The sequence below is a fragment of the Tachypleus tridentatus genome, chromosome 5, assembly GCF_004210375.1.
Source record: "Tachypleus tridentatus isolate NWPU-2018 chromosome 5, ASM421037v1, whole genome shotgun sequence".
Lineage (NCBI taxonomy): Eukaryota > Metazoa > Arthropoda > Merostomata > Xiphosura > Limulidae > Tachypleus > Tachypleus tridentatus.
The window spans coordinates 45,429,772-45,455,611 of NC_134829.1; the positions used below are offsets into that span (position 1 = coordinate 45,429,772).

A 25,840-nucleotide genomic window follows, 5' to 3' on the forward strand; every position below is an offset into this window, starting at 1 on the left:
AGTGAAACAATATTTTATTTCAATACAGTCATAATTACACTTAAAGAAAAGTGCATTTTTGGCATATTCACTGCAGAACTCTCAGCGTATTTAAAGAAGTGTTTCACGCACACCTTTTAGAATCTAGTTCGAAAGCTAGAGATCTCACTCTTCAGAAAAATGCACATAAACAGATACGTAAACACATACACACAAAATCATGGAGGAAAAAATCAATTTTTTGCCCCCAGCTCAAGAACCCACTTAAGTCCTTCTGCGGAATTCCTATGGGTCTTTGAACCATCTGTTAAGAACCCTCAGTTTAAAGGATTGTTTGTTTTTGAATTTCGCGCAAAGCTATTCGAGGGCTATCTGCGCTAGCCGTCACTAAGTTAGCAGTGTAAAACCAGAGGGAAGGCAGCTGGTCATCACCACCCACCGCTAACTCTTGGGCTACTCTTTTACGAATTTAGTAAATTTTAGTGGGATTGACCGTCACATTATATCGCTTCCACGGCTGAAAAGACGAGAATGTTTGGTGCGACGGGGATTCGAACTCGCAACCCTCGGATTACGAGTTGAACGCCTTGGCCCACCTGGCCATGCTGTGCCCAGTTTAAAGGAAGTCAGTATCTTATCGTTTTCTGTTTCAGACCGTGTAAACATGCCATTATATGCTTATAACCATAATGTTTCTTCTCAGAGTGTAGGCACTACCTACGCGACATGATGGCAATTCCCATTTCAAAAGAAATCGTGTCGTATCCTTGGGACATCTCCACAGTTTTAATGGAAAATATTATTGTCTATTTCCACAGCATATTCTACCTCCCAGTTATGGTGTCTCATGGGAAACATTCCTGAGTAACTAGGACAAGAGAAAACGCAGTGGCTCCTTTGACTGACTTTCTAATGTTAACAATACTTGCTCAATACACACAAAAAATATTTTATATTAACTAGGGGATAAGAAACGTACGGTATGTGCCTACTTACCAAGAGGGTAAGTAAAGCACGGTATCCCTGCAAACCACACTTGACGAAGAACAAAACAAAAAATTAAAAATGAACATCTTGAGTGGTGATAATTAATACTGGTTCAAAACTTACGTGGTGCTTCGAAAAGTAAGACGTTAACTCCACACAGTGGAAAAGATTGACGGAACGTGTAAGTAATACCAGTTTTCTTCTTACTGAAGATTTTAGAAACCTGTTTATGAGAAAGCAAGAATTACTTAATTGATGGTTAGAAAATCTCCACAAAACTAACTAGAAAGGAAATGTGCATCTTAGATGGTTCTAAAAATATTTATATACGTACTTTAGAAAGGACGTCGCTGACACAAAAATCAATTGTTACTTCAACCTAGAATTTTAGATTTTAGATCCAAGAATAACTTCAGTTAACCTTAAACAACTTTAATAATCCTTACTAGGAGTGTATCATTAAACAGGAACACTTCACGCTGATGGATTCCGGGTCTTTCTTTCTTGGTTATGTCATACACTTCATAAAGCCGGCAATAACAGACCAACCTTCTGTGAGGATGTGCTAGGTTCTGGAAAGGTTATTTAATACGCTTTTACTGGACGTCATAGATGAGTAATTCAATAACAATTACTGTACATTTAAATAGTGAACTACCAAACAACCGATCATAATGCTGTAGGCTGAATGTAAAACAAGAGTTATGAGAAACATTGAATTCTGAACTTCAGAAAGCAGTAACGTATATTAATTTAGATAAATTTACTCACTGGTTTCTTCCCAACAATTGTCTGTTGAACCTTCATTACTTGTGTCACGTGGTCAGATCCAGTTTTAAATTCACTGGTTTTGATTCTTTCGTAGATTCCCGATAGCATATCTCTATCGAGGTCATGGCCATCATCAATTCCTAGTTAAGATAATTAGGAACGTATGACTGTTGGACACTTTATTCAAGTAGTATTCTATAGACTAGACATCGTTAATTTATAGTTAATAGTATCAAGAATTTATAACTGTTGGTCACTTTAATAAAATGGTACTTTAGGCCATGGCCATCTTCAGTTCGTAGACAAAACTATCAGGAATGCATAACTTTAGGTCAATTTAATAAACGTATTATTTTAAGTCATTGTTTTTGAACCTTATAAAAAATATACTCATTAAGGAGCTAAAATAGCAGCAAAGTAAATTACACAAAACATTACCAACTAAACAACTAGTAAAACTTCCTTGAAACAAATGGCTCCGGAAAGTAAAAGGATAAAACACCCCATCTTACCTTTTAAATTTTTTATAAAATCGTCCAGTTTCATCCTCTTGTCAGCTTTCAGGTTGGGTGTATGTAGATCTGTATTTAACATTATGATAGCAAAAGCCAGAACAAAGACTGTATCTGGACTGTGAAATTTGGACACTATATCCCGATTGCAATCTGAATACCTCTGGCTGAACACTTCCACTAATCTCTCAATTTTCTGAGCTTCACCCTGAACAAAACACGTAGTAAACAGACCACGCTTAACTTCAAGTGGCAAACAGTACATTTAAAAACAAATGCAAATATTAGCTGTCACGTAGATTGAGCTCATAAACATCAGAAGGAAAAGATGGAATATAAACAATAAATTTTCTCAGGATTACCAAAACAGATTGTTAACACGTGCAAAAGAAAATAAGAAAAGCAAGTACGTCACAACAGTGAGGGTTAAATGAGGCTTAGAAATTAGAAAAGGTTTCTCCGAGAAACTGAACATCAACATTTCCACTACATCAAACTAATCCAAAATGGAGAAATACTATAATTTCCACGAGGAAAGGAAGAAACAGAAATAACAATAGAAGAAACTATGAGCAACCTGTTCATTCTGGATTAGTTTCAAGTTTGTTTAAACTTATATTTTATTCCATATATGTACCAGAGACGAGGCTTCTCTTGTTTGATAGTTGATATATTTCACTTTTGTCTTTCTTTACGAACATAACTAATCAATCACACTACGATATAAAGAACAAATTATACCATTACCATTACCAGTTTACCATCTTTATACTGGTTAATATCATTCTAAAAAAGCTAGCTTATCATTTTCAACTATTATATTACGGACGAACTTGTTTACTTTCTTACGTAAATGGTAGTAAAGTTAATTCAGATAAAATAGTTAAATAAATAGACAATCAACGTTAAACTAAAACTAATAAATAAAACTATGCTATTATTTCGTATTTTATAAACAACTTCGCGGTTGTGACTGAAAAGCCGAAGTCGCCAACAGCTCCGCCGAGGAGCCTCATCCGGGCCATTGCGTGATCATTATAATATTAATGTACAGACTATTCAGGTACAATTGACAAGTGCCGTTTTAACACAAACGACCAATGCATTGCGATGGTTCGCTTTTCCCTGTAAAATTTCGTCTTCCCGTGTTACATGCGGGTCGCCATGTCAATATGATATGCTCACTATTAATTCAGAAACTGAAGTGATTTCTATTGGGTTTGTGGCCAATATTTATACAATTCCATAAAAATATCGGATTATCGAATTAAAAATAATACTTTAATTATTGTTCACTTTTTTTCACGGATTTACCGCGGATTAACTTTAATGTATGGAGAGGTGTGATTCGGTAACAATGGCGGCCTCCATAAAACTGACGTAGAGAGCGGATAAGGTAGATTAACGGTCGAATTCTATTGTAATATATTTTATTTATTTCCCAAATTAAAGCAAATCCTTTTAAAATATCCCCTTGAAGTTATAAAGACAAGGAGAGTGTGAGAAACTTTAAAAAGCCAGGTAGTAGATTTAATACATCAAAAATTTTGGGACAAGACTTACTACAGCGGCTTAAGCGACTTCGCGGTTTACTGGTCCGCGGCTTAATGGCGCTCCACTGTAATTAGCGTCTAGACTGCTGTATGCGTACGGCGTACGAATAGTGAAAGTTCTTTGAGTGCGGGCACTTCCGTTTTCCTCCCATGTTAAAATTAAGGGTAATTGGGACTATCGACCCCCACCGAAACGTATGCATTTTGCTTGAATTTTTCTTTTTCTTTTAATCCAGCAGCCATTGCTAATCTTTCACCCCATAAGAGTGGATTAAAATATTAGCTAATCAGCTCTTACTACATCACGAGCGAAGCGCAAATAAATTATTTTTTCTGAACATATCGATTATATTTGGCCCTGATTTCTTTTTGAGTTTAAGGTCGAGTGATTAGAAATTGAAATTCCTACCAAAGTAAACAAACTGTGTGTCGTATCCTAGGCGGCCTTAAACAAGCCCTGCACTGAGAGAAAGGCCTCATCGATACTAATTGGCACGGCATGGCCAGGTGGGTTAAGGCGTGCAACTCGTAATCTGAGGGTCGCGGGTTCGCATCTCCATTGTCCCACCAAACATGCTCGCTTTTTCCGCCGTGTGGGCGTTATAAAGTTACGGTCAATCCCACTATTCGTTGGTAACAGACGCCCAAGAGTTGGCAGTGGGTAGTGATGACTAGCTGCCTTCCCTCTAATCTTACACTGCAAAATTAGGGATGGCTAGCGCAGATGGACCTCGAGTAGCTTTGCGCGAAATTCAAAAACAAACAAATCGTCTGTCCTAAATAAATAGACGTGATATGGTTGTAGTATTATAAAACATTATCCTTTGCTTTCGCTTATTGGTTTGTTTACAAAAGAATATAAATATCTTTTATTCTGCTGTTGAATTCAATAATACAAATAGCGTAGTTTGTCACTTTGAAACTTTTTTTTTTATTATTATACAACTTATGTGTTAGTTTGTAGCAGAACATGAAACTGTATCCTCCATGAGTATCGAACCTGGTTTTTAGTGTTAAAAGTCCGCAGACATATTTGTGTGCCACCAGGTAGCATGTTACACAACAACGCTACAATAATGTATATTGTAAACAGCTGGTTTAATGATGCTTTTATTAACCGTCTTGAGTTTTTATTACAGGTATAAAATATACCGAGTTTTAATACGTATTTGTTTATTTTGCACTGTTACAACGACGCACAAATTGACAGATATGTTAGCCAGACGTTGTTCTAAACGTTTGTAACACCTCACGTTTAAAAAGTAAAATATAATACTTAAAACAAACATTTAAGAAAATGCCGCTCTCTTTATGACTTACGAAAGAAATGGTTCCTGAATACTAGGTTTGAAATTAACAAATGTTATCATATAATCAGTTACACTCACTACAGTAAATTTCTCAACGTGGTTTCTAAGTTACGACACCCAAATCAACTTTGATTCGTGCGATATCTATGGAGCCGTATGTAATATTTTCATGACACACAGTTTAGAAAAGAGTGCACTACAGTAACATCCTCACTGGTGATGAAGCAGCTATAGTTTAATAAAAATGTAATATTCCAACCACAAGTTCGTTATATAACTGATTGTGCCTTTTTGTGGTTTCAGTTTGTCGTAAGTCACATAATTTGTTGGTACCCCGTACATTTTATGGAATATTCTACACTAATAATTCTTTCACCTAACTGTAACATTTGACTATCTTACAAATTAGGCTAATTTTTACCCAATACTTGTTTCTTCTTTAACAAAAGAGTGATATTAAAAAACAAAAAGAAAACACGAACGACTTGCACACATATATGTACAAGAGAATTTGAAAAATAACCACACTCTAGCACTTACTGTCTGTAGGGGAAACTTAATTCGACAATTTACAAACACGCAACTTACTGGTGTCTGAAACCAAAATCTCAAACAATACGCAACTTTCTGGCATGAGGAAACACGACAGTTCACAAATACGAAACTAACTGGCGTCCTGAAAAAGGTCTGGTATTTCCGTAACACGACAGTTTACAAATACGAAACTTACTGGCGTCCTGAAAAAGGTCTGGTATTTCCGTAACACGACAGTTTACAAATACGAAACTTACTGGCGTCCTGAAAAAGGTCTGGTATTTCCGTAACACGACAGTTTACAAATACGAAACTTACTGGCGTCCTGAAAAAGGTCTGGTATTTCCGTAACACGACAGTTTACAAATACGAAACTTACTGGCATCCTGAAAAAGGTTTGGTATTTTCGAAGAGCGACATCAACTTGCATTCCAGCGAGATCTATATCTTCCACATAATATCTGTAAAACAATACTTGAGATTGTATTCCAATGAAAGTTTTTAATAAAACAACTGTAAATATCTTTGTAAGTGTACGAAAAATATGATAACTAATAAATTTTGTAACGATATTTTTATGATAAAATTGAAACCGAATCAAAACTTTCTTCCAGGTTTCTTACTTTGACAAATTAAAAAGAGATACAAGACAGAACATATTTCATATTCAAAAATCATATTAATTTCTCTTATATATTTATACTTTAAAATAATATTATATGTACGTGTTATAATCAATGTTGTTCACTCAGTTTTTTAATATATCACTGGTGTGTGTGTTTTTTTGTTCTACACGTATTAAAAGTTATCAAACATTAAAGGATTAGATTGGGAAGGTATAATTTTGTGTTCTATACTATGGCCCATCCGTAGTGAAAAAGCTTACGTCAGAGCACGTGTAGTGATTAATGGTGTAGTTCTGATAATTCTACAAGAGAATTGGAACGGGTATTATAACAGAAACAAAAGTCAACAATATATCATACATACAGGTAAACATCGATATAAAACGCATCGATAAAGCGCGATAATCAATTGGGCGCGATGGGGTCTTAGGCCCCAAATTTTTTGGGGTTTCTACAGAGGCCACCGCTTAATATTACCACTGCTTAATGTAATCAGCCGATTAATGTGATCAAAAATCAAAAACCAAATCCACTTCAATCTTTTTGTATGGTTTTCACGCCGCATATTGTGATCAAACCCCGGCCCGTTTTTGTTTCAGTACTGAATTCGTATTTTAAACTTTGCCATGACATTTTTTTATCTGGTAATTATTTGACTTCAGTTTGTACTTAGATTTTAATAATTAGTAAATAAATTATCAAAATTAATTACTATATGTATTAACTTTTAAAATTGAACTAATTTTAATCAGCGTCTAACCGTAAAAACGATCACATGATTGCTCTGACGGAACTACTTTTAGAATATCAGCCCCATCAAAGTAATGAATTCGATAAATTTCTTTAGAATTCTGCTTTTTACATTTAATTTCAGTCTTAAAATTGAGTTTAATAATAAAAAAAAATGCTATATCATTGGTGTAAGTAGTTTTGTTTGTTTTTCTTTATTTCACTACAAAACGCGTAAATTTTGCATTATCGCTCACCCCGAGGGTCAAAAAAATATATAATCAAATCGGTATAAGGCGCAATCAGATACAACGCGGTCGAATTTTTTGGACCCCAACTAGCGCCTTATATCGATGTTTGACTGTACTTATATTACAGGTTTATTCATTCTGCTATCACTGATGCTTTTATAATGGAGGTACTGAAAACCATTGAACAAAACCAAAACCTCTGTATATTATAAGAAGCACGCATGCGCAGCACCTATTACATTAAACAACACTAAATCCCATGCCCTTGGCTTGCTGTCCGAAGCAATCTTAATACTGCTTATAAGCTGCCATAAAAAAATTGCTTAATTAAATGTTTATATCTTTAAAAATAATAACAAAAATCAGTATTAATTCGTGTCTTGTATTCGAAGATTATTTTAAGTTTGTGAGCGAATTGGAATCTCTAGCTAGCAGGGTAGATGCTGAAGTGAACACATTACCCGATATGACTTTCAAAACACATGATGTCGAACAAGACAGAAGATCAAACTCTTTAATAAAGATAATTTTGTTATAATTCCCTAAGCGAGAAAGGATATACTCACTTCAATACTGCCGAGATAAAGTGATTTTGAAGATTTCCCAAGTATTCTCCAATATTTTGCCTACTGAGACCTTTCCTTGAGATTAGGAACCGTGCAACAGCCTTAGGAGTTGCCTCCAAGAAACCTTTCTGGATGAGGTAATTAATTCCCTTTTCAGGTTTTTTGTTAAACATGTTCAAACCTATTCTGTACTGGCGTTTTCTTTGTACTTCTGACGTTTGGAACTATAGAAAATTTCCAAATTATTGAAAAACTAAATTGAAAAAGAAAAGAGAACTTTTAGTTTTTGTTATGTTAGCAACAGGTGAAGAAAATGGATAAAAGATGATTTTAATTCCACTGTAAATTGTTTTTTTTAAACCAGATTTGAACCAGTTCTAAAGAATAACCGAGAAAGCTCTATGATGACAATCTTACTAATGTATTGGGTTTATAAAGAGTAAAAACGTTTTATTTGAGTTCATTTGAAATTTTATAACGTGGATAAATCGATTAAATACAATATTGATTTCTTTAAACTTGTGTGAAAATATACAACGAAGAATGTCAACCATACTATACGTAGTGATGATGCTGAGGTCACATTATGAATTCTACAACAGTCTGAGCAGTTATGTCCTGAGGGAGCATTAGGAGGAGTTGTTGAGTAGCTTCCACTTTCCAGACTATCTTCACTATTTTCCGAGATGTTACTGAATCTTTTGTCATCTAGCTGTCCACCAGATGTTGCTCGATCAGCCACAAGAAAAACTTTTGTTTGAAATGCTGGGGAAGTTTCCAAACTGCCCTTTATAAGAGATTGTTTAGTTTTCTCAGCATGTTCCGAATTACTGTCCAATTCCGTTGGTAACTTACTATCAACTCCCAGACTTATTGCTTTGCGACTGAACGATGGAACTTGGTGGGACATTTCAGGAAGCTTCTTACGAGATTTCACTTGGATGGAGGAAGTCATTTTTAGGTCTTCATTTGAGAGTTTATTCTGCTCCACACAAATTGTTATGGACTTCCTTTGATCATCGCCAACTTTAACTGTCGTCCACCAAAGTTTGCAGTGATCTGGTTGAGATGTACAGGTCACGGGGTTACTAACAGTCTGTCTGACTGAAGACGTTTGGCAAATGTTTTGTTGTTCTTCAGATAAGAAATCCACACTTGAGTTTCTTTGTCCACTCTTCAAGATAACAAAAATAAATATTTAATTAGTTAAATAAACATACTTCAAAATTAAATATTCTTGACCTAGATAACTTACTGTTTCTATTTCAGCATGTTACTCCTGTTGCATGCACAAATAGAAACAGTTAAGAAAACTGTGATCAAGTGCTAATATTTCAAATATGGTCAAAAGTTTTGTATCTAATGATTAAATGTTATAGTACGAAAGCTGGAGGTCACACATCAGAAAAACTAAATAATACACCAAGGTCAGTTTCCAAGATTTTTAGGTTTAGTGATATTAATAAAGAAACTTGGAGAATATTTACGATTATGAATTAAAGTGATATTGATGAAATTATAGGCAAAAAGTTTCAAGTCTGTTGGAGACTGGCTGTGATTTACAGTAGAAAACTACGTTAGTAATACTGGCTGTGATTTACAGTAGAAAACTACGTTAGTAATACTGGCTGTGATTTACAGTAGAAAACTACGTTAGTAATACTGGCTGTGATTTACAGTAGAAAATTACGTTAGTAATACTGGCTGTGATTTACAGTAGAAAATTACGTTAGTAATACTGGCTGTGATTTACAGTAGAAAATTACGTTAGTAATACTGGCTGTGATTTACAGTAGAAAATTACGTTAGTAATACTGGCTGTGATTTACAGTAGAAAATTACGTTAGTAATACTGGCTGTGATTTACAGTAGAAAATTACGTTAGTAATACTGGCTGTGATTTACAGTAGAAAATTACGTTAGTAATACTGGCTGTGATTTACAGTAGAAAATTACGTTAGTAATACTGGCTGTGATTTACAGTAGAAAATTACGTTAGTAGTACTGGCTGTGATTTACAGTAGAAAATTACGCTAGTAATACTGGCTGTGATTTACAGTAGAAAATTACGTTAGTAGTACTGGCTGTGATTTACAGTAGAAAATTACGTTAGTAGTACTGGCTGTGATTTACAGTAGAAAATTACGTTAGTAGTACTGGCTGTGATTTACAGTAGAAAATTACGTTAGTAATACTGGCCGTGATTTACAGTAGAAAATTACGTTAGTAATACTAGCCGTGATTTACAGTAGAAAATTACGTTAGTAATACTGGCTATGAGTTACAGTAGAAAATTACGTTAGTAATACTGGCTATGATTTACAGTAGAAAATTACGTTAGTAATACTAGTACTGACAGAAATTCAAAGTTATTAATAAGAGTTTATTGTGATTCAAAAACAGCGCTCACCCCCAGTGGCTCAGTGGTAAATATGAGGGCTTATAACGTTAAATGTCGGATTTTGGTACTCACGGTAGGCACAGCACACATAGCCCATTGTGTAGATTTGTGTTTAACAGTACATAAACGTGGTGTAAAACGATGCAGGTTAGATTACAGGCAGAAAACTGCGAAGTGTGTTACTGTGTGATTATTGGATATTTTTTTTACCACAAAAGAAACAAAACCAAATTCAATAACTACTTACAAAATACCTGGTTTTAACTTGGAAATAAAATATTGTTCTACCTTCAGTCGTAAAATTTAAGAAAAAACATTATAAACCCCAGTTTTCAAATGGAATTACGTCATTATATATATATTTTTTAAACTGTGAGCTAGTGGACCATTGTCTACATTTACAGGACCGCTATAGTGAAAATTTAGTTTCTTTTCCAAAGGTACGAACGGTAATTAGTACACCTATTTATTTTGGGCACTGTAATGTAAATCAATGACAAATTTGGGGTCTGCTTTTGGGGAATGCACTCGAAGTATTTCAGAGGATTTCTGTGAAAAGTTTTACCTTTATACAAACCTTGCGGCCGAAACGATTCGTTTAGTACTACTAAAAAGCCGATACGACCAGCGATTTAGGAGTCATGTGTTCCCCCCTCAAAGACACATACAGTGTGATTCTTTTTATATAGATATTTTTAATATGTATGTTTATAGCACAAAAAATGTAGCTTTATTATTGTAAATATCTCTATAAATGCAACAATGATTTACTGAACAAGAGAATTGTTAATTTGATATAAACTTGGTGGGTTGAAATAGATATGGAATGTCACGTTTTTATGGCGTCACTTTGAAACAAAAGGTGGTCCAAAGGTTAGTAGTTTTAACACTTAACTGTATTCCGTGTGCCATGCTGTATCTCTGTTCACAAACATTCGTACGCCCGTGTCCAACAAGTACCTGGGTGGGTTAACATTAAGTTTACTGACTTACAACGATAAAGTTCAAGATTCAATACCCAGAGGTAGATAGAGCACAGATAACCCATTTTGTAGCTTTGCGCTAAAACAAACACTTGCAACAGATGAACAATAATACATACTATTCTGGGACAACTAACTTTGGGCCCCTAAGTGTAAACCTGTACGATTTTGTCTCTCCTTATCAAAAGGGCCTGGCATGGCCTAGCGCGTTAAGGCGTGCGCTTCGTAATCTGAGGGTCGCGGGTTCGCGCCCGAGTCGCGCCAAACATGCTCGCCCTCCCAGCCGTGGGGGCGTTATAATGTTACGGTCAATCCCACTATTCGTTGGTAAAACAGTAGCCCAAGAGTTGGCGGTGAGTGGTGATGACTAGCTGCCTTCCCTCTAGTCTTACACTGCTAAATTAGGGACAGCTAGCACAGATAGCCCTCGAGTAGCTTTGTGCGAAATTCCAAAAACCAAACCAAACCAATCCTTATCAAACAATATCTTGGTTTCACATGTTACCAAACCAAACACATAAACAACTCACGAGGCTCATGGCGGTTTCTTCTAAGGCAAGCGAATACCTAGGTGCATAATTTTCATCCGATACATTTAACTGACTAGGGCTAAGAAACAGAACTGGTCCTTTATTTGTGTTAATAAATCGTTTTCTTCCACTAGATGGCACTGCCGTCCATGCTGGTTGACGAGGTCTCGCATTCACTGTGGACATACAACACACATCATCATCTCCCGTTACGGGAACAGAAGTGAAATCAGGATCGTAAAGAGTTACAGAATTTAATGCGTTACCAGAGGGTGTAGCATTCTCTAAACAACTAGGTGAATTAAAAATTACAGTTCTGTTCGAAAAATCGGACTTCGTTAAGTAACTATGTGCGCAAGCTCCTTGGCCTTTAGTAACAGGATGTCTCAACTGGCAATCAGATGGAGAAAACTTGCTATCACCAAAATCACGAAACAAAGTAGAAATATTGGACTTTACCACAGTGTCGATGTAGTCAGTGGAATGACAAAAATGAAGATCGTTTGATAAACTGCTGTTTTTTCCATAAAACGTGTCACCATCGGGTACACTGAACAGACAAACTTTGTCTTCAGAGACTGGAACAAAGAATCGTCGAGAAAGCCGTCTCTCTCTTTTCACAGAATACGTAAGCTGCTGAAATCGTTTATTCATACAGTGTTTTCGAAAAGCACGCTGGATAGTCAAGGCAGCTTTCCGGGCGCTGATACCTCCATATTTCTGTTCTAACATTTCCACTTGTTTATCTTGCAAGTCCTGGGAAAGCTCGTACCTAAATATGTACAAAAGAAACGTTTTAGTGGATGCTAGACTTATCTATAAGCGGTTTATTTTCCATTCACTATAACTACGTGTGAAGGGAAATCACGGTTTTGAAAGCATAATTGTGTTTAATTGATGCTTAGTTAGTTTGATCAACAGGGTTAATTAATTAATTACACGAATCAAAGAATTACAGATCATATTTATTCGAATACGAATATTTCATTTACAAAATTTTGAGGTTATTGCCCGACACTATCTCTTAACGTCTTTCCCTATATTATACATGTAGCGCTACCTATATATGATTTTTTTTTTTTATTGTCTATTTCAGTAGCACGTGCACTACGCTCTCTCTAGTAGCACGTTATCCAAATTGGTGGCAAAGTCACAATTGTCGCATAATAAAAGCTATTGATATAACACGATTTTTCCATCCATGTTTAACATCGTATTGTAATAAAATGGCATTGCCTGGAGCATTGTGTGATTTCGAGAATGTACTTTTGTTACGGTGCTCTTCAACATTAATTTGTTCTTCTAAACGTGGTCGAAAATTGTATTTATTTATTGTATTTTAACAAGAAAGTTCGAAAACATGAATCTGAGGATAAACTAGAAGTACAGAACCATTATTTTTGTAGTGGTTTGAGAGACTCAAACCTGAATCTATGGAATTAGGCATAAGTGAAGAAACAGCTACACGGAAAGAGTAGAAATATACTAGAAATAAAACGATGGGATGTTTTTAAAACATGCATCTCAAAATAAGTTTAATGAATAACAAAGTGACGTACAAACATATGTTTCAACTTCTGTCACACATTCTGTTTATTAATATGATTATATAGGCATATTCAGAATTTTTTTCGATGGTTTTCACGTGTGTGAATAATTGTAACATAATATATAAGGACGGATATTATAAATAGGAAGAAAAAAATGTTTTTTTTTATTAGGCTTAGTGCTTGTAAAATAGTACATGTTTTGATATAGTCTAATTTGTTAATTTACTCATTTGTAGCAGGAACATAGCTAGCTAACAGAAATATCTTTATAAACCCTAATTTGTAGTACATTATTACGTATTTTTATCAATAATTAACAAACTAAACTTACTGAACGCTATTGATACGAGTTCGTTTTAACGTCTCTTCATCTATTCTCCTAGATGACGCTTTGTCATCTCCTAACTTTCCGCTGCAAGATCTCTGGCGGACAAGAATTTTGGAGTTGAAATCGAGGCTAGTTGTAACAGAACACGACCTCGCTTGCTTGACGGCTGATCCTGGATCGCATAGCGGGGTATCAACTGTTTTTTTGCCCAAGCTACTGAAATTAAAATGAGTACAATTAATATTCGTTCGTGAAATATGTCATAAAATTCTATAAAAATTCACCCACAGGAGAAAGTTGACTTCGTAGCTAAACATATCGACAGAGAGATAATGTGCTACAGAAAGATGTTTCTTCTATCACGTTTTGTTGAAGTAATGTTGCAAGGTAAAAAAGTAGGGCACAGTGTTTGTTGTTTTCAGTGTGTAGCAGAGAACAAAACAAACAGCTGTTTCCACACAACCGTTTCTGATTCTTAGTGAATACACTACAGCAGTGCTTTGCAAAGCACCAGCATGGCCACGTGGTTAAGGTCTTCGACACGTAATCTGAGGGTGGCGGGTTCGAATTCCCCTCACATCAGAACATGCTCGCCCTTTCAGCCGTGGGGGCGTCATAATGTGACTGTCAATCCCACTATTCGCTGGTAAAAGAGTAGCCCAAGAGTTGGCGGTGGGTGGTGATGACTAGCTGACTTCCCTTTAGTCTTACACTGCTAAATGAGGAACCGCTAGCGCAGATATCCCTCGTGTGGCTTTGCGCGAAATCCAGAAACAAACAAATCAACCAAACATACTCGCCCTTTTAGCTGTGGGGGCGTTATAATGTGACGATCGATCCCACTATTTGCTGGCAAAAGAGTAGCCCAAGATTTGGTGGTGGGTGATGATGACTAGCTGCCTTAACTCTAATCTTAAACTGCTAAATTAGGAACGGCTAGCGCAGATAGCCCTCGTGTAGCTTTGCGCGAAATTCAAAAACAAACAAACAGTGCTTTTCAAACTTTTCTGATGGGGACACACTGTGTACGTACCAAAAGTGATTCAAAACCACAGAGAGGAGTGTATAATGGCGCTCCCAACGTTACCTACCATGACACAAGGCTGTGCTCCGTCTCAGGTGCCCAAAAAGATATATAAAACACAGCAAATAATTTTCGGTGTGCCACATATGTCAGCAGATTAAAAAAATAATTTTAAATCATTGCATTTTATTTAAGAAACTTAAAATACTTTCTGTAATTTCCGAAACATCGCGACACACATCGGGGTAAGACTAGGTACCTCAAGGGATCGCAAACACCCATTTTGGAAAGCAATGCACTAGAAATTTTGTTTTGCATTTTGCACAAAGCTACTAGGGGGCGTCGTCTCTAGCTTAGTTGTGAAAAATTGGAGGAAAAGCAGTTAGTCATCACCCCCTACCGCTAACTCTTTTACGAACGAATAGTGGGATCGACCAAACTTTATAACGATCCCACGGCTGAAAGGGTCATGTTTGGTGCAACAGGGATTCGAATCCGCGATTAAGTGCCCTTATCACCTGACCATGCTGGGCTGTACTACATGGAATGCAGTGATTTTATTACACTTTTGCTTTATATATGGACTGACATTCGAACTTCCTCTGTGATTACAGAATATCCATAACAACTCTCGCTTCAAATGCTTGAAGTGCTCGAGCTTCCCAACTGGTTTTTCCTTTTTGAAAATTAACACGTGTTTTTCGATGGAAAATATATTAAATATTTTATACAAGAACAAAAGTATATGGCATTACCAGTTATCAAGGGAGAATTTTTTTTTCTTTGTTGATACTCAAACCCAGCTTATATCTTGCTACTGAAAATCAGGTCTGTTAAAAAAATTAAAAATCACTCTCTCTCTCTGCTATGTATTAAAACGTTGACCGTTTGCATTAGCGAAACTTTAAAAGGAGGGGGTAGCAGTTTTTGCAGCTTGGATACACGTGAGGATATTCTGTCAAAAATTTATTTTATCTGAAAATTACGCCTATGACTAATTTGTAAAACTATATTTCGTGGAAAATAGTTAAGAATTCACCACACAACTTTAAGAAACGAATAAATATTCATCTTACACACACGACATTCATGCTGTAAAAACAACAGCAGTAACAAAGACAGGCCCTCTACTCAACAAAAAATTTATTTTCTTAACAAAATGGTAGAAGATTGCGCAATTAAGTTATTTTTTATGTTTTGTGTACTTACTCTGTATAAACAATTAAAAAAATAGTGAAATTCCTTCTTATTTTGTGGAAAGTACACGAAATTTCAGAGTAATAAATCGAATTAATAGTAATGTTAACGATATTTTTTTTTACATCTGTTTTATAAACTGATGCATCAATAGCTTAGAAAAGCGAGTTTTAAAAAGCCGATGGATTCTGGGCCCGTCAGTGATCATGTGATGGAAAATTCAACAAAAAAAAACCAACAACAAAATCATACGACTGAAACTGCGATTTAACAAATGAAAGATGTGCAACAGCTAAACCCTGGACTTAACAATGAAGCATGTGCAACAGCTAAACCCTGGACTTAAAAATGAAGCATGTGCAACAGCTAAACCCTGGACTTAACAATGAAGCATGTGCAACAGCTAAACCCTGGACTTAACAATGAAGCATGTGCAACAGCTAAACCCTGGACTTAACAATGAAGCATGTGCAACAGCTAAACCCTGGACTTAAAAATGAAGCATGTGCAACAGCTAAACCCTGGACTTAACAATGAAGCATGTGCAACAGCTAAACCCTGGACTTAACAATGAAGCATGTGCAACAGCTAAACCCTGGACTTAAAAATGAAGCATGTGAAACAGCTAAACCCTGGACTTAAAAATGAAGCATGTGCAACAGCTAAACCCTGGACTTAAAAATGAAAGATGTGCAACAGCTAAACCCTGGACTTAACAATGAAGCATGTGAAACAGCTAAACCCTGGACTTAACAATGAAGCATGTGCAACAGCTAAACCCTGGACTTAAAAATGAAGCATGTGCAACAGCTAAACCCTGGACTTAACAATGAAGCATGTGCAACAGCTAAACCCTGGACTTAACAATGAAGCATGTGCAACAGCTAAACCCTGGACTTAAAAATGAAGCATGTGCAACAGCTAAACCCTGGACTTAAAAATGAAGCATGTGCAACAGCTAAACCCTGGACTTAACAATGAAGCATGTGCAACAGCTAAACCCTGGACTTAACAATGAAGCATGTGCAACAGCTAAACCCTGGACTTAACAATGAAGCATGTGAAACAGCTAAACCCTGGACTTAAAAATGAAGCATGTGAAACAGCTAAACCCTGGACTTAAAAATGAAGCATGTGCAACAGCTAAACCCTGGACTTAACAATGAAGCATGTGCAACAGCTAAACCCTGGACTTAACAATGAAGCATGTGCAACAGCTAAACCCTGGACTTAACAATGAAGCATGTGCAACAGCTAAACCCTGGACTTAAAAATGAAGCATGTGAAACAGCTAAACCCTGGACTTAAAAATGAAGCATGTGCAACAGCTAAACCCTGGACTTAACAATGAAGCATGTGCAACAGCTAAACCCTGGACTTAACAATGAAGCATGTGCAACAGCTAAACCCTGGACTTAAAAATGAAGCATGTGCAACAGCTAAACCCTGGACTTAACAATGAAGCATGTGCAACAGCTAAACCCTGGACTTAACAATGAAGCATGTGCAACAGCTAAACCCTGGACTTAACAATGAAGCATGTGCAACAGCTAAACCCTGGACTTAAAAATGAAGCATGTGCAACAGCTAAACCCTGGACTTAACAATGAAGCATGTGCAACAGCTAAACCCTGGACTTAACAATGAAGCATGTGCAACAGCTAAACCCTGGACTTAACAATGAAGCATGTGCAACAGCTAAACCCTGGACTTAAAAATGAAGCATGTGAAACAGCTAAACCCTGGACTTAAAATGAAGCATGTGCAACAGCTAAACCCTGGACTTAAAATGAAGCATGTGCAACAGCTAAACCCTGGACTTAAAATGAAGCATGTGCAACAGCTAAACCCTGGACTTAAAATGAAGCATGTGCAACAGCTAAACCCTGGACTTAAAAATGAAGCATGTGCAACAGCTAAACCCTGGACTTAAAAATGAAAGATGTGCAACAGCTAAACCCTGGACTTAACAATGAAAGATGTGCAACAGCTAAACCCTGGACTTAACAATGAAGCATGTGAAACAGCTAAACCCTGGACTTAACAATGAAGCATGTGCAACAGCTAAACCCTGGACTTAAAAATGAAGCATGTGCAACAGCTAAACCCTGGACTTAACAATGAAGCATGTGCAACAGCTAAACCCTGGACTTAACAATGAAGATGTGCAACAGCTAAACCCTGGACTTAACAATGAAGCATGTGCAACAGCTAAACCCTGGACTTAAAAATGAAGCATGTGCAACAGCTAAACCCTGGACTTAACAATGAAGCATGTGCAACAGCTAAACCCTGGACTTAAAAATGAAGCATGTGAAACAGCTAAACCCTGGACTTAAAAATGAAGCATGTGCAACAGCTAAACCCTGGACTTAACAATGAAGCATGTGCAACAGCTAAACCCTGGACTTAACAATGAAGCATGTGCAACAGCTAAACCCTGGACTTAAAATGAAAGATGTGCAACAGCTAAACCCTGGACTTAAAAATGAAGCATGTGCAACAGCTAAACCCTGGACTTAACAATGAAGCATGTGCAACAGCTAAACCCTGGACTTAACAATGAAGCATGTGCAACAGCTAAACCCTGGACTTAAAAATGAAGCATGTGAAACAGCTAAACCCTGGACTTAAAAATGAAGCATGTGAAACAGCTAAACCCTGGACTTAAAAATGAAACATATACAGCGATTAAAACTACCATTTACAAAACTGACACAAGTACAAACTTCAATTGCCAAATAAAACACACATTACAGTTAAAACTGTCATTTAAAAACGTACCTTGTTTCACATGGAGTGTGTAGTTTTAACAACTCTTATTACGAGATAAAATGTGAACAAAATGATTTATTGCACGAGTTACGTGTATACAATACTGCAATAATTATAAACCACTGGGGTAAGAACATCTGATGAACATTTATTAAACAATAAATGGATTGAAGAGCTCAACCTAATTTGAAAATCTTGATGACGTTAGCGTCACGTGGCTCGCTAATCAGCTCGTGGCTCTCGAAGCTATTAACTGATTTTAATGTTTTGTTTGGTGTTTCGATATGTGTTTCAGTTGTTCACTCGCTCTACCTTAATGGCCTCGTGACATGCATCATGCAAAGGAAGAAAGTGGACTGATGCTTTCGTGACGTACCAGATATCGCAAGTTGTACAATAGTCAGTGAATTTACTGAAAATATACACGTCATTTCCTGTGATAGTGTTGCTTTACTAAATGTACGACAGCATACAAATCTTACTCTTTAATACAGGATTACTTAAATGGACTTATCAGCTTAACCGATACAAGTAACTGTTGATTTGTTCGATTGTCATTTAAGGTAAATAACACGATCAAATTTTATTTACAAACGCTCGTGTTATGTTAGATGTCAACACGTGCTATACACGACTCATTGAACTTCAACCTGATGGACATGACATCGTGTGGAGCTCCTCTTCATCACGGCCCTTTGCGCAAATCTAAATTTGCAGGGATTATTAGCGCAGGCCATTTCAATTTTAATTTGATAGACTAGGCGGTTGGGCACTAACATCCATCGTCAACTCTGGGAGGGCTTTAATAGAATAACTGCATTTCACTGTTATCCCCATAAATTATTCACTGCCCCAAAATATAGTATGTGAATTTTCGGCAACGGGACGTAAACCGTGGACCCTTATATTTATAATTCGATAACTCAGTTGCTAGGTGACGCCCGCAACAAAACAAAATTAAATTCGTGGAATAAAGTGGTAACAGTGACGCTAAAAGACAAAATGAAAAACATATGAAGTCTTTATTATCTGAGAAACAAAAAAGCGCGAAATCACGAAGATAAAACATGGCAGAACTGCTAAGTAGTTCTCAGGTTTTCACACAAATATTTGTTTGCAATCCATTAGTTTTTCTAGCATTATTGATAACAGTTATCTTCTGCACATACTTAAAAGACAACACCTTTAAGTTCACCCTTTCAGTGTCACCAGAGGCGTAGCTAGTCAGTTTTGATCCTAGGGCAAACTTACAGGCTGCATAAATTATTGAATAACAGGTTTAGTGCTCGGATTGCACCCCCTGGAAATTGTTCCTTTCGCCCTACCCTAGCCATGACTCCGTCTCTCTTGTAATTAATTTTACTTTGATTATTAACCGTTCGACATCATGCCGATTAGTAATTATCAATTATCACATTAATCTGCTTCTCGGCTTAATGCGAGAGAACCAGAAACTTAATCTTCCCAGACCCATAATTATGTTAGTGTTAGTGACACTTCAGATCAATGCGACAATGCTATAAATGCAGTAATTATATATCATAATTGTTTGTTTGTTTTTTGAATTTCGCGCATAGCTACACGAGGGCTATCTGCGCTAGCCGTCCCTAATTTAGCAGTGTAAGTCTAGAGGGAAGGTAGCTAGTCATCACCACCCACCGCCAACTCTTGGGCTACTCTTTTACCAACGAATAGTGGGATTGACCGTAACATTATAACGCCCCCACGGCTGAAAGGGCCAGCATGTTTGGCGCGACCGGGGTGCGAACCCGCGACCCTCAGATCACGAGTCGCACGCCTTAACACGCTTGGCCATGCCGTGCCAAGAAATATAGAGCTGACCGAACGAATTAGTAATAAACAGTACAGCTGCGCAAATTTCTTGTTTATCTCAATATAGAGTAATATACACCGCAAGTACACATTAATTTCAATTATAAAATCCACGAGCGGTTCAGAGGTAACTCTTTACGCTTACAGTGTTAAAAATTGAGTAAGTATATACTTAAAATCTCCCACCAACTAATCGTAAAATTACTTTCATACACATATAAATGATTTTGTGTCATTAAATAAATACCCGAAAATATGACTCGTAAATAACTTAAAGTTCATAATAATTACAATTCATTTAATTAATTTCGTTCACATAATTTACAGTGTTGTTGATGAAAACTGATATGTTTATATCGTCTTGACTACTATTCTACTCCGTATGTCGTGTCTCAGCCAGCCTGGCACTTCACGAAACGTCTCTTCCGCACTAGATACGGCAGAGAAAATGTGGTTAGCATCTTATAACACATCCTCGTTTGTTCTTAGCTACAGATTCTTAGAAAACATATACCACAAGAAATCAATTATTTCGCCGATAAATTAAATACGGTTTAAATATCGGGGAAAAAACACATTTATTGTGTATTTTAACACAGAAAGAAATAAAATTTTATTATCGTTATGCTATTAACTTTGTAAGAGAAACACATATCAAAATTGATTTTTTTCCATCGGATTATCCTGTTTTCCTGGATGTAGTTTTTCCATAGTACAAAAGAAAGGTAGAACAAAGGAAAATCAAAACAAAGGCGGAAAGAATTTCAACAGCAAAGCACATTAACTTGGACAGAGGCCCAGCATGGCCAAGAGCTGGGGCGTTATAATGTTACGGTCAATCCCACTATTCGTTGGTAAAAGAGTAGCCCAAGAGTTGGCGGTGGGTGGTGATGACTAGTTGCCTTCCCTCTAGTCTTACACTACTAAATTAGGGATGGCTAGCACAGATAGTCCTCGAGTAGCTTTGTGCGAAATTCAAAAACAAACATTAACTTGGCCCAGTTGTCAGTGTCTGTCCAGCTACTGATCCATGCATAGGAAGACACCTTACGTAATGTCTGCGGTTTTAAAATATTGCACTGAAAACAGACTTTCTAATTTTATTATTCTTTTAATTTACGAAGACAAAGTACTTTCTCATGCGATGTTTATTACACCAGACTCATCAGGCAAATAGTAATAAAATATCGGTTTAGAGTAAAGCCTAAAACCAAGACCCGTATAACAAAAGTTAAAATTATCAAATTACCTCGAGAAATACAGCAAACATTCATTGTGACTGTATGATTTAAGTCATAAAAACCTCTTCTTACTTTAGGGTGTGAAACCTTACCCACGTTTCTTTGTTACTGTCCTACTAATGCTTCATCTTTTGTTTGTTTTTACCCAGCTACACTGTACAGTACTTTATTTCGCAGGGGTCTCATTCCTTCTGAACACCTTCCAAGGTTGCTTGTTGCTTTCACCTGATCAGCAGTACAACAGAAAATCAACGTACCACCTGTCAAGTGTGAGCGATTTATCTACAAATACATAGTGCGCACTGCTTAACTACAAGGGTAGTGGATACATGCACAATGTATGAAATCTTTATTTATATTTACAAAAGACATCACAAAGCGACAGTCTTTGCAAGGGCCTACAACTGCAACCCAAAGGAAATATCATTGTGGATTCATTGATCAGAATACGTTTCTATGCAGTAAAGCCTGTCGCGACCCACTTGAAGTCTTCGTTAAAGCCTGTCGCGGCCCACTTGAAGTCTTCGTTAAAGCCTGTCGCGGCCCACTTGAAGTCTTCGTTAAAGCCTATCGCGGCCCACTTGAAGTCTTCGTTAAAGTCTGTCGCGGCCCACTTGAAGTCTTCGTTAAAGTCTGTCGCGGCCCACTTGAAGTCTTCGTTAAAGTCTGTCGCGGCCCACTTGAAGTCTTCGTTAAAGTCTGTCGCGGCCCACTTGAAGTCTTCGTTGAAGTCTGTCGCGGCCCACTTGAAGTCTTCGTTAAAGTCTGTCGCGGCCCACTTGAAGTCTTCGTTAAAGTCTGTCGCGGCCCACTTGAAGTCTTCGTTGAAGTCTGTCGCGGCCCACTTGAAGTCTTCGTTGAAGTCTGTCGCGGCCCACTTGAAGTCTTCGTTAAAGTCTGTCGCGGCCCACTTGAAGTCTTCGTTAAAGTCTGTCGCGGCCCACTTGAAGTCTTCGTTGAAGTCTGTCGCGGCCCATCTGAAGTCTTCGTTGAAGTCTGTCGCGCCCACTGAAGTCTTCGTTAAAGTCTGTCGCGGCCCACTTGAAGTCTTCGTTGAAGTCTGTCGTGCTCTATCTGAAGTCTTCGTTGAAGTCTGTCGTGCTCCATCTAAAGTCTTCGTTAAAGTCTGTCGTGCCCCATCTGAAGTCTTCAAGTCTCTCGCGGTCCATCTGAAGTCTTCAAGTCCATCTGAATACTTTTTTCCTATAGTTTGCATATTATATTTACATTACTTCTCGAACTTCTGAAATGCACATCTACAGTTGGTTTCAGTATTCCAGTATAGTGTGTCAGGTGTTCATTCTTTTCTACCACAAACACTCACTAAATTAGCAATAATGAGTAAACACGAATAGCTGACGCCTCTAACATGAAATACGTAATACTATGTTAACTAGCATTTTGACCCCACCCATGCACTAGACAGAGTTCATGTCCGTTAATCCACCTTCTGAAACTCAAATCACATCAGATGACAAAAGTCGTTATTCATTCACAGTCGTTTCAGTGAACTTTATTCTGGCCAGTCCTAATCCTTGTGAAGAGATAGCTCTGTAAAACCATGGCAACGTCTCAGTGACTTGATGGTACTGTGATCTGAGTAGAAAGTAGCGAAGTCGGAACCCAATACACGTTGCTGGTGATCAGTCGGCCAGACACAATACACGTTGCTGGTGATCAGTCGGCCAGACACAATACACGTTGCTGGTGATCAGTCGGCCAGACACAATACACGTTGCTGGTGATCAGTCGGCCAGACACAATACACGTTGCTGGTGATCAGTCGGCCAGACACAATACACGTTGCTGGTGATCAGTCGGCCAGACACAATACACGTTGCTGGTGATCAGTCGGCCAGACACAATACACGTTGCTGGTGATCAGTCGGCCAGACACAATACACGTTGCTGGTGATCAGTCGGCCAGACACAATACACGTTGCTGGTGATCAGTCGGCCAGACACAATACACGTTGCTGGTGATCAGTCGGCCAGACACAATACACGTTACTGGTGATCAGTCGGCCAGACACAATACACGTTACTGGTGATCAGTCGGCCAGACACAATACACGTTGCTGGTGATCAGTCGGCCAGACACAATACACGTTGCTGGTGATCAGTCGGCCAGACACAATACACGTTGCTGGTGATCAGTCGGCCAGACACAATACACGTTGCTGGTGATCAGTCGGCCAGACACAATACACGTTGCTGGTGATCAGTCGGCCAGACACAATACACGTTGCTGGTGATCAGTCGGCCAGACACAATACACGTTGCTGGTGATCAGTCGGCCAGACACAATACACGTTGCTGGTGATCAGTCGGCCAGACACAATACACGTTGCTGGTGATCAGTCGGCCAGACACAATACACGTTACTGGTGATCAGTCGGCCAGACACAATACACGTTACTGGTGATCAGTCGGCCAGACACAATACACGTTACTGGTGATCAGTTGGCCAGACACAATACACTTTATTAATCATCATGTCTTAAATCAACTTGTCCTCAATGAATACAATTGTTCACACGTTTCGAGAAACAACTGAACTACACTATGATGTCTACTCTTATAGCACGAGTTGTTTTTACACAAAAATATACAACTACGTAACTGTACGTAGCCTAGGTTATGCATGCGCATCCAAGGTATTAATGTTACAAGTAAACATTTTGTGTTCTTTTCCCCCTCACGAAAACTTTTTGGGGCTGCTAACTCCTTAACTGTTTAAAAACACTTAAAGTTGTGTAGAAATTCTCATCTTCTGAAACGAAATCGAGTTTTCATGCGTACCACCTATTATTTAGAAAGGTTTTCGTTAAGAGGTCGTATTTAATGTTCACATTGAAATTAAGCTAAGTTGAATGGAACTTCAGAAGTTATGGCAAGTGTGGTAACTCTCTAAACCACGTCTAAATTATTTTCGTTTTGGGAACCTCGTGACTTTTATATCAATCATATAAATAGCAAACAACTATTCTGTCTTCCAAGAATAACATTTATTTTGGTGAAATAAAATGACTAATTTTTCTCAAAGCAATTAAACATAATATGTCAGACCCACCTGGAAACGAATCCGGATACACAGACGATCATAGTAGCGGAGAAAACGGAATTTTGATGTTTTAGCAAAGCAATCTTTAGTTTTGGATATCCTTACACGATGGGTCCCGTTAACGGGCCCACTTTCTGATCAAGATTAGTTCATATGAATCAATGTAATTACATTTAAGTTTAGTATTACTTTAAACCATCTGGCCCGATTAAGAATTTGTATGGAATCAGTTGATATAAAACAGTCATCTCATAAAACTCATCTCTACGAGTCTATAAAAAAGCGACCAATCACCATTAACATCGTAGTTTAGTTCAACCAATAAAATGCAAGGTAAAATAACTGGACACTTTCGATATGGTTGAATGAGCTTTCATTCTTCATTATCATGACAGTATTACATAAAAGATTACACGATGTTCAAACGAAAAAAACAATGTCTTCGAATTCTAATTCACTTACAATAAAAACAAAGAAAACAAACCGAATAGTCTTTAGCGTTTGACAGCGATAATCATTTGATGCACGTGACTTATACAAACATAATTAATGCTACTTTAAACAAAGAACGACTTACACAATTCACAAGGAAATGTCATTTGGCCAAGGCTGATCAAGTTCCAAATTAACACGACAGATGGCAGTTCAGAAGTAACAACTCGTACATATAAAACTAAAAGAAATTGACCTGGATATATCATCTTAAACTCGTTGTTACATGATATACGCGATTGCATATGTTTGTCGTATTAATTCATTCTGAAATACGGGTGACGTAGTTTTAACACTATGTGTTAATGATGACAAATTATTACTAACGGTCTTGATAGATGGAAATAAGTTAAGTGGTATATCTAAGTTAAGGCGTCCTCTATTGGCAGAATCGTCCCTGAAACAAAAATCAAATCACGATAATCATTCCCGAGTCCCAGAGTAATAGATATTGCGTCCAATACGATAATAAACAATTATTTGACGTAAGTCCACGTGTAAGAGTCCATTTATAATTGGTGAACTACTGGGCTGATTTTCACCAAATATAGCATACAACTTCAGGGACCTCTTATCTCCCCCATGTACTGAACGAGAACGTCAG

At 37.4% G+C, this 25,840-nt stretch overlaps 1 protein-coding gene across 1 annotated transcript in view; it reads right to left on the reverse strand.

Annotated features, from left to right (window-relative positions):
* LOC143251071 (IQ motif and SEC7 domain-containing protein 1-like) overlaps window positions 1–25,840 on the reverse strand; it is a gene marked incomplete at its 5' end in the record, with an annotated part of 56,791 nt that overhangs the window by 11,287 nt on the left and 19,664 nt on the right. Inside the window, 9 exon segments of the mRNA XM_076502424.1 lie at window positions 1,090–1,189; window positions 1,413–1,538; window positions 1,738–1,877; window positions 2,250–2,457; window positions 6,026–6,107; window positions 7,819–8,042; window positions 8,375–8,992; window positions 11,733–12,504; window positions 13,614–13,826. Of these exon segments, the coding sequence (XP_076358539.1) occupies window positions 1,090–1,189; window positions 1,413–1,538; window positions 1,738–1,877; window positions 2,250–2,457; window positions 6,026–6,107; window positions 7,819–8,042; window positions 8,375–8,992; window positions 11,733–12,504; window positions 13,614–13,826 (2,483 nt within the window).